Below are 10,205 nucleotides of genomic sequence, written 5' to 3'. Positions count from 1 at the left end.
CTGACCACTGCAGTTTGGGATGGAGGGCCAGGATCCCCTCTCCCTTCAGTGATTCTGACGCCTGCCTGAGGCGTGCGTGCGTACGTGCGTGCGTGTGTGTGTGTGTGTGTGTATTGTGGTGGGGATTATCTGCCCCAACTCCTGAGGTATTAAGGAAAGCAAAAGCTCTCCCCTCTAGAGCAAGGGTCAGCAAACTGCGGCTCACGAGCCACATGTGGCTCTTTGGGTACGTACATGTGGCTCTGAAGTAACATTGAAAATGAAAATAAAACAATCAGTTTCATTTATAAAATTTTTAAAGGATATTATTTACATAATGTTGACTTCATTTGTTTTATGGCTCTTGAATAATTTTTAAATTGCTGTGAGGCACAGAACTGGCTCTTCTATCTACAAAGTTTGCCAACCCCTGCTCTAGAAGTGAACCCTCCACACAAGAGCAGAGGCCCCATGAGTGAGGTGCGGGGGAGCCCATGGTAGGAGGGGTGGGGTGGGGTCCTCTTCAGAGGCCTCCTGGGGGAAGGCAAGCAGCAGCGCACGTCCTCAGCCTGAACACCAACACAAAAGGCCCACACAGCAGCCACCAGAAGCTTCTTCCCTTTATTTTAGTTTATTAATAGGATACAGAGTGCAGGCACTTACAGTGGTCAAACCGAGCGAGGAGCGAGCGAGGTCTGCTCAGAGTGGCAGCCTGGGGCCCGCCCCATGGGGGAGGCCTTGTTGGGAGCCGAGAGGCCCCCCACAGCCTCCCCACCCACTCAGCCCCAAGCCCAAGCCACCCTGGGGACCCAGGAGAAGGGAGCGGAGGGAGGAAAAAGACAGCGAGGCCGGCAGAGCTGAGGGTTCCGGACCTGGCAAAGGCACCTCTGGCAGCTGAGGCTGGGCCGTGTGGTTAATACGGCCGAGGAAGGAATATGTACAACTCAGGCAGGGCAGGCAGCGGTAGGCCTGCTGGGCCTGGTTTGCCACCGGGCAATCCCACTGCTGAGAATCGGACACACTCCTTGCGCCCCAGCAAGGACTGAGGGCACGGGCACAGGCACCCTTGGTGCCCAGTTTTGAGAAGGCCTGGTCTACTCAGGCTTTCTAATCCAGAGAAGCCCCGTGGGCAAGTCTCCCCCAATCCCAGCTGGGATCCCTCATTCAAGATGGCGCTCAGGGTACAGCTCCCTCCTCTGCTACTAGATGCCCCATCCCCCAAAGTGCAACACCCCAGTTGCCCCTGCCCCAGGGCTGCAGGGCCCCTTCATTCAGTGCTGTGTCCAGATGGGGATGGGGGCAAGGCCAGCCCCTGACTAAGTCAAAAGTTAGGGAAGAGTCAGGGAGCCTGGTCCTGACATGGGGATGGAGGGCGAGGAGTGGCAGAGGGGCCCAGACCACTGAAGCTCCTGCACCGAGAGTGCACAAGGACCCCCCCAGAACATTCCCCCCGCAGCCTAGTCGAGCAGGGATGGCTCGGCTGGGCGGATAATGGTGGGCCGGCTGGGCGCAGCCGGGGGTCTTCTGCTGCAAAGAGAATAAAGACAGACAGGGAGGGGGAGATGCCAGTGAGGCTGAAAGCAGGGCAACAATGAAGACCCAGGCCCCACCACCCTGCCCCAGGGTGGTGCCCTCTGCTAGAGGCTCTGAAGGCTGCCAGGAGTTTGCCAAGCCCCCCGCCGTCCCTCGTTCTGCTACCCTGGACAAGTCGCCCACCCACCCTGGACCTCAGGTTCCTCATGGGACAAATGGTGCGAGTCTGGCATGCAGGGTGCAGAGAGGAAGGACAGGGTTGTGCCATGACTGACGTGTGTGTCCTCAGTAAGGAAGCAAAACCAAAACCGGGAGAAGAGTCCCCATGTAAAGAGTCCCAAGATACGTGAGTCTACCCACTGAGGCAGAGGATAGGCCTAGAGCCCTGAAGTCACCTGACACTACCACTCGGTGATTCTCGGCAAGGGACTTGGCTTCTCTGGACCTAAGTTTCCCCACCAGTCAAATGGAGATGCTGGTGACTCCACTTCCTGCAGAGTGCAGGCCAGTGGCTCTAGATGGCAGGTAGTGAGGGGGGCCAGCTTACCTGGGCACTCCGGGGGGGATGCCGGGTGGAATCCGAACAGGCCGAGATGGGATCTGAGGCGGGGCCGAGAAGGGGTCATTATTGGCAAACACGCTCTGGGGTCCAGGCCGGGATGGGATGGGGGGCGCTGAGAAGGAGGCTGCGGCCCCCACTGGCACGGGTATCATGGGCGGCCCCGGGGTGGGGCCCCTCACTGCTGGGGGCCGGCCTGGGGGGTGCACGCTGGATGTGGGTCGGCGCTGTGGAGTGGGGCTGTGGAGGAAGGAGAGGGTGTGAGCTGGAGATGATGGCCAAGAGCACCAGTCATGCCAACGTGGCCGCAGAAGCCTGAGGCGGGGCAGGGCTGCTGGCCGCCATGGCTGCCTCTGCAACGTGGGCTGGCACCAGCTACCACCCGGGGAGATGTGGGTGAATGCCTGGTCCTGGGCCAGGGGCAGTGCAGGTGCACTGGGATCCTCTGGCCATCCCAACCTGCTTAGAGATGGTTGTCCTCCCACCCAGAACCCTTGGCTCCCAAGGGTTCCTGCTTCCCTGACCTCACTCCCAGACGTTTCCCTCTCACGGGCCCAGCTCGGGCCTCCCTACTTCCATAAATCCTTAAATCTACCTTCTGTAGTCCAAGATCCTACTAGAGCCCAGTCCTGCCCTCCAAATCAAGTCCAAATGCTTCCAGAGGCCGCAAGCCCCTGCCCGTAAGTGTCCCATAGGCTCCCCCTAAGCCTGAGCACCCGCTGCTCCCCAGGCTAGATGCTGTGTCTTCTCCCTAAGTAACTCCATGGTTCCCTAAAGTCTCAGTGGGGTGGGCTGATACCTTCTATGAGATTTCCCTGACCTACCCTCTCTCCTCCCATCACTTGCCTGCCCTTCCACTGGTTAGGTTTCCCTGCCAGCTACTCTAAATTGCCCATGCCAGGGTCTCACTTCCATCCAAAAGCTCTGGGGCAGAGGGGAAGAAATGTGCTCATTGTGTCCTATGCCCTCCTGACCACCCCCGCATCTGCGATTCTAGGCTGTGCTCTGTGCCTCAGGAGACTGACACATGGCTGGTGTTGCCCGGGCCTCTTGCCCTCTCTGGCTTCCATTTGGGCTAAAGCAATGGAAGGCACCAGGAAACAGGTGGTACTTTAACCCTCTCTTCTGGTCCCTTCAGGCTAAGGTGGGCTAGCAGCTCCCATTCTCACTAGCCCTGGGCGCTATGCCAGCCGGGTCAGGCCCCTTCACCCTGCCCACCCATGGGTTGAACCTGATGAATACATGGGGGGTGGGGTAGGGGGAGCTAGGAACCCCCAGGCAGCAGCCTCTGTAGCACATGGGCGACCAGGCCTCTCGGACCTGTGGCTGCTGGTGCTCTGAAGCCAGGTGTCATCAACGGGTGGGGGCACGGGTGTGGACACAGTGCTGGTGCTGATGTCCCCAATGATGTTGAGTGCCTCCTTGAGCGCATGGTACATGCGTAGCATGTCATCCCGCCGCTGGGCCTGGTCAGCTGACTCCTCCATAAGGCTGCTCTGGTCCGCCGATGAGTATAGGTAAGCCAGCAGCTCGTGGTGGATGAAGGCCTTCGTCTGGGGACAAGGGTCAGAAAAGTCAGGACTTCCCACCACACGGACCATGAACTCAGCTGACCACTGCAACTGGCTGGAAAAGCATCCATATCACACTAGACAGGGCATTCTTTGTCTTTTATTTATCATAGGACACATAAGTTGTTTAAAATGCAGGTGCGCTTTCTACCCAGCTGTGTTCCAAATTTCTCAGGGATGCTTTCAAGTGTTCTTCCAACCTACTTCAGAAGATTCTTATTAAATTTATTCCTAGAATCTTACCTCTCTTATTGCTATCTTTTCTGCTATTATTTTATCGTCAAACTGGCCTTTGTTCGAAAACTACAATAATGTTATAGGTCCTCCAATAACATTTATTTATACTGTTGATGCAATGTTGTAGGAACCTAACTCTTATTTATTTATATCAATTAGCCTATGGTATTTTTTTTTAAAGTATAGTTGATATACAATATTATATTAGTTATATTAGTTTCAGGTGTACATCAATTAGCATATGGTAAAATTGGTTTTGTTATATCTTATTTTGCTTGAAGTTGCAGAACCTATTGATGATAAGTGAGGACATATTGTACTAGTTTCTGTTCATTAATTTTAAACTTAGTTCCTGAATCTTCCTACAGGGTACAGTAGTTTTTCAGTTACTCTTCTTAGGGTTTCTAGGTACATATTCATGTGTACATGAGCTTCAAGAAATAGGAAAAAATTTTCCTATTCTTTTTTAATGTTCACACCTCTAAGTTATTTTTCTTGTCTAAGTGCATTGGCTAGTAACTCTACAAGAAAGTTAAATAAAAGTAGAAATGGCCAACTTGTTCTTGATTTTAGAGGCGATAATTCCAGAGTGTCCCTATTAAGGTCAAGAGTGGCCTGAGACTGTAAATACATAGATTCAGTGGATATATGACACCTAATAATAGAAGACTCCTACAAATTGTCTATATTGGAAATTTTCTCACACTTTCAAAATTTGCAAAGATGACCATGCTTGATAGTTTTTGACTTGTGAACCATGTGAATTCATCGGCTATTTAAACACTTAAATTTTGAGAAACTAGTGAAAGGAAAAATAAAATATAGTCTGAAGGTACAGAACACTCCTTTGTTCACTCTGGCCTCCTTAGCCCCCGATTTCCCCTTCTAGGAAGATTGTACAAACTCCCAGAGATTTCTATGCATATACAATATACATGTATTTCCCCTCCCTTTTTAAACAAATGGAACCTTCCTGTATATACTGTTATGCTCCAAACCTCTTGTACTTAATAATCAAAGTTATTATAGACATGGAGATATTCTTCATTCTTTTTGTGTGTGTGACAGAATGACTATTTATTAAACAGAGTATATTAAATGGATAGAAATTTCCAATATTTGGCCACTACAAAACAATGCCAAAAAGAATAACCATGTATGTGCTCAACTGGCATGTGGGAAAATTGTCTCTGTGGGAAGAATTCCTGTAAGTAGAACTGCAGGGTCAACGCATATATGCATTTAAATTTCAGAGCTGCAGAACCATTTATATCATAAATCTCATCTGTATGTGAAAAATATACCGGGGCACCCATGAAACTTAACACTGATCAACACTGAGGAGACTGTGAAGAAAGGAGTGAAAGGGAAGAAACAGGACTTTTGCTTTAGACGCTGTTATAGTTAGAGCTTTTTAGTCACAACACAAATCAAACCTGTTCTTACAGTTTCCTGAATACCTACTGCCGAGCCAAAGGCCTGAAAGTGTAAACCCAGCATCCTGGAGTGGGAAACATGAACATAGCTGCATTTCACCAAGGAGAAGCCTAAAGCCCTGAGAGGCTCGTGAGCCCTGGGGCAGGCAGGTAACTCCCGAGAGTAAGGGTAGGTTGGGCCACGGGTCATCAGGGAGCCGAGGCTGCCAAAACCAGGCAACAGCTGGGGATGGACTCGGTCTGGCTTTGAATCCCTCTTCTCACTCCTCTGAGTGGCTTGAGGCAGGTTGAGGCCCTCTCTGGGCCTCTGTTTTCCAGTCTACAAAATGGGGATGTAGCAGTCCCTCTTCTAGGGTTATTTTAAGCTAAAAAAATTAATTTAGAGAAAGTTGTGTTAGCTTCAGTTACCTAATTAATGGGAGTGTGAGCTCCATGTGGCCTGCACCTTCCAATTTCCCAGGAGAGGCTGGGAATCCTGATTTTGATGGTTAAAAGGTGGTGACCCACTCTAATTTTTTATTTCATACAGTGTTCAGGTCAACTATGGCTGTAGCTGCCCAGGGGCCCACCCCAAGACCGGCGGCCCTGGGGGACAGGCACTCACGTTATTAATCATGAGGTGCATGATGGTCTTTGGCATGAGGTCGCGGATAGACTTGTTGATGATGGCCACGTACGAGTCCACCAGGTTGCGAATGGTCTCCACCTGGCGCTCCAGCTGCGGGTCCATGGAGAAGGTGTTCTCCTGTGCGCCATCCTCATTTTCTGCCTGTAAAAGGGGAGGGGAGGCGGTGAGGGGTGATCTCAGCCTCAGGCAAGCATGGGGATGTCTCCCTTCTCTGGAAATTGCTTGCCCTGTCTCACCCACAACCAACCCTCCAGGGCTGGCCCCCGATGGTCACGTTGGCACCATGTGGCCCTGCCTATCCCTGGCCTGAGCTGCCTAGACGGGGTGACCATGGCCCAAAGTGGGCTAGATCCTCTCACTGTGGGGCTGGAACATGTTAACTTTGAGACCGAGGGTGGCCATGTTCTCTGCCGCCTCAAGGACGGAAGAGAAAACAAAGCAGACACGATGCCAGTACCTATGCATCCTTGTCCTTGGCTTCAGTTGGAGAATCTTCTGGGCCCTGATGACAAAACCCTCCCCCACTTTTCTGCTTTGTTTGCTCGAGGGTATTGGGCTACGTGCCTTCAGAGTTCTGGCAAATACAGCCTGGAAATGACCCATCCTGTGAGACCCCAGCCCCCTTCCTCTACAAGATGGGGTCAGCTCAGCAAAAGGTGTGCCGGCCAGACAGAGAGGAGCAGCTCCTCACCTGGTCCTTCTCGGGGTAGACACCAGCTCGAAGGAATGAGGCCTTCCAGCTATCTACGTCCTCCTGGGAGTCACAGGCCAGCTCAATCTGCCGCAGGTCCTTGTAAACGTTCCTGTGGTGGGAGGGAGAGGCATGTACTTGACCCTGACCATGGGTGTAGTGAGCTCTGGGGTCTAAGTGACTGGGGTTCACACTTAAACCAGACACTCACAACCAGAGGCTCCAGGATGATAGCAGCACCTGTACGCTATCCTGTCCCACAAAGTGGGCATGGCTGAGACGGCCAAGCTGCCCCAAAGCCTTTTGTGTGAGATTTGGGTTTGAGGTTAGGCACGGCTCTGTGACAGAGCTCTGGCCAATTGGTGATCAGTAAGCGGCTGCCCTGAGGGACTTCTGGAAGGAGTCGTGAAGGGAGAGACATGCCTTTGTTGCTATTCCTCCTCTTCCCTGCTGCCTGGAACATCATCAGCATGGCTGGAGTTTAGGCAGCCATCCTGGACAGAGAAGGAAGGCTAAGGAGTAAGGAGGGCCTGGGCCCAGATGCCTGTGGAGCTGCCTTGGATGGTAAAATCTGAACTTGATTTATATAAAACCCCCAAACTTCTATCTTGTTTCTTCTACTATTATTCTGGATTTTCTGAACTCTTAAATGAGACATTCGGTAATATCTTCACCCCCTACACAGGGGGCACAGGGACAGGGAAATGGGATAGCTGCCTTGATGTCACACAGCCCAAAAGAGCTTCCCAACAGAGCTGTCTCACTGCAGAGGCAGGCTCTCCCATGTGCCCCAAGGGCTTCTTGGACAGGGGAGGTGGGGGGAGCAGGGGGAATGAGCTTACAAGAGCAAAGGTTTTTGAAGCCAGCTGATGGCCAAAGGAGATTTCAGAGCTTTAGGCCTGTCCAGAACAAAGCAGGACAGAGCTTTTCTTACACAAAACAGGAGGCTCGACTGGAATTGGTGGTACAGACAGGGGCGCCTGTGAGCACCTGAGTCAGAGCCCTCCATGGCTGCATCACTTCATCCCAGTCTCTGCCCAGAGAGGTCTTCCCTGACCACCCATCACAGCGCCCATGGCATTTTCCTGATTCTCACCTGACTCCCTTTCTAGAATGTAAGACTCCAGGGCAGGGACTATACACAAGTGCTCAGTGGATGGTGTTGAATGACTGAAGGAGGCCATCGGTTTCCACCCTGGGACCCCATGGGCCCTCACCTCTGCTCTGTGTTGAAGATGGCGAAGACGTGCTTGTTGGACATGAAGCCCTTCTCTACATCACGGATTTTGAGGTTGTCCAGAGGCAGCATGTACTTCTTCTCTTTCTCCTGAAGGCGGAAGGGGAGGGGTCACCCTGGGCTGTTTAACTGAGCACCTGAGGATGCCCAGGGCTGGACTCTACCGCAAGGACTACTGCCAACACCTGATGCTTCTCTTATTGGTTACTTTACTCAGATTAACTCATCAGCCACCATCAACCCCTTGCTCAATCCTGCCCCAGCCATGCCAGCTTTCTTGATACTCTCTGAACATTCCAGGTGAGCTCCTGCCCCAGGGCCTTTGCACATCTGGGACTTCTGCCTTGAATGCTCATCCCTCCCAATGCCTTTGCAGATCCTCTTTGCCTCCCTCAGGTCTTTGTGCAGGATCCTCCTGGCAACGCCTCCCTGACCCTACCCGGATCTCTCTCCTACCCCCACTTCTCCCCATGGCACTTCCCCTCAGAACACAACACACCATATAATTTGCTTATTGACCTACGTTGCCATCTGTCACCCGGACTGAATTCATCAGTTCCTCAAGGGCAGGGACTCCTGTCTATTTTGGTCACTGCTTACACACAGTGGCTGCTCAAAACTGGCCAGCTCTGACTCTACCCAGAATCCACTTCTCCCCTCCAGGCTGAGGGAATGAAACCTTTAACTTGGCTACAGCCTCAGAACAAGACTGAGAGTGAGTTACTACTATGCTCCCATTTATAGACGGGAGGCTGAAGCACAGAGAGGCAGGTATCAGGGGTGGGGCTGGGATTTCGGATGATCCCAAAGCTGGAAAGCAAGGCCCCACTGAACTGATGCCTGAACCCCAAAACCACAGAAGTGTCGCTCGCTTCCTAAGGGCAGCCCCATTCAGGGAGTACCAACCAAGGGTTGGGCACAGCAGTCTTGATGGCTTCTGGGGAAGCAGCTCTGAGAGGACGCGTCCCTTGGCCAGGGGAATGGGCATGGGCATGGGCCTGATGAGTCACACTCAAGAGTCCAGTGCTCACCCACCAAGCACTTACTGTGTGCCCAGCACGGGGCTGGTGCATCATTGTTAGTCCTCACCGTAGCCATCTGTGGGTGTGGTACGCATGCATATACTAACTAGGTTCACATGGGGAAACCAGAGCACAGCGCCACATGACCCACAACACATCTCAAGGACCAATGAGAAGTGCTGCTCGCCCATCAGCTCACAGAACCCTCCCCATCCCTGCCAGGGAAGCATGACACTCATTGAAGGAAGTTGTCTGCCAAGGCCACACAGCAGGCAGAGTGGGCCACAGAGGGACATGTGTCCCAATGCCAGGTTTTCTCCACCGCCCTCCTGGTCTTTCACCTCCTGGGCAACTTTGGTGACCCACCCCCTCACCCAGCAGTTCATTTCTTTTCACCTATTTTGTCCCTGTCCACAGTAAGGCCCCAGAAATAGCCCAATATGTTGGCTGTTGCTTCCAAATTTAACAGCAGCCACAGTGATGGAGGGAAAGGGGCCAGAGGCTCCCTGGCTGGTGGGGGCTGGCTCAGAGTTTCAACACTATGGGCAGGGAGGCAGGAGCGAGCGGCAGGCTTGGTGTGTGGGCTCAGTCCTTTGGCATTGGGAGCTCAGTCCCTCCTTGGCTGTGTGCCCTTGAGCAAGTCACTTCCCCTCTGCCTTAGCATCTGTCAAAGGTGGACAGGAGTCTTGCCCTCCTGGTTTGAGTGAGGGTTCACACAAAGTCACAGTGTGCAAAAGTGCTAAGCACGTGCCCAACCCAGAGCTGATGCTTAGGAGGCGCCAGGGGTTTTCTTTTGTCTATCTCACTCTCCAGAGTGAGCCACTCTCCATAGCTCCAGTGGCTCCAGGGTCTGCCCACCAGGCTTTCGGCAGGGGGCAAGCAGGACAGAGCACTCCTTCAGGCTAAGCCAGTGAGACAGAAGAGGGGTTTGGTGGCCACTGAAATAACAGCCCCCACATTCAGGCTGCAGACTCAAGAGTCCAAGGGAGGGAGGGTGGTGAAGACATGGTGTACCAGTCATCCCAGGCAAGGCCTGGGGTCCTCCTATTTCTCAGGGAAGTTTTGGGGGCTTTAGAAGCGGCCAGGGTGGGAATCCCTGACCGGGAGTTTTGGAAGGGCCTTCACTGACCCCACCCTGCTGTGTCATGAGGCAGGAAGCTTCCAGTCAGCCAGACAGGCCAAGTAACTGAGTCACAGTCCTTTCAGACCCCAAGCAAGACGCCACATCTGGATCTGTTTATAGTGATTCCACCCAGAGCACGACGGCTGCCTTCCTGATGTTGCTGGCATGCACATGCGCGCGCGCGCGCGC

General features: G+C 52.8%; 1 protein-coding gene across 13 annotated transcripts in view; it reads right to left on the bottom strand.

The window, feature by feature from the left end:
* DNM2 (dynamin 2) overlaps positions 1-10,205 on the bottom strand; it is a 96,812-nt gene that overhangs the window by 489 nt on the left and 86,118 nt on the right. For 7 of the 13 annotated variants that reach the window (XM_019659248.1, XM_019659247.1, XM_019659250.1 and 4 more), the window contains 6 exons: positions 7,852-7,961; positions 6,635-6,746; positions 5,920-6,084; positions 3,392-3,624; positions 2,060-2,311; positions 582-1,506 (listed from right to left, as the gene is read on the bottom strand). In XM_019659248.1, coding sequence (XP_019514793.1) covers positions 1,437-1,506; positions 2,060-2,311; positions 3,392-3,624; positions 5,920-6,084; positions 6,635-6,746; positions 7,852-7,961 — 942 coding nt within the window. In that variant the 3' untranslated portion in view covers positions 582-1,436. Of the gene's footprint in view, positions 1-581; positions 1,507-2,059; positions 2,312-3,391; positions 3,625-5,919; positions 6,085-6,634; positions 6,747-7,851; positions 7,962-10,205 lie in introns of those variants that run through there. The other 6 variants (XM_019659249.1, XM_019659259.1, XM_019659256.1 and 3 more) reach the window with 2 other exon arrangements.

Source organism: Hipposideros armiger, unplaced genomic scaffold, assembly GCF_001890085.2.
Source record: "Hipposideros armiger isolate ML-2016 unplaced genomic scaffold, ASM189008v1 scaffold_298, whole genome shotgun sequence".
Lineage (NCBI taxonomy): Eukaryota > Metazoa > Chordata > Mammalia > Chiroptera > Hipposideridae > Hipposideros > Hipposideros armiger.
Note: the sequence above shows the minus strand (reverse complement) of the source record. Positions and strands in the feature narration are given on the sequence as shown.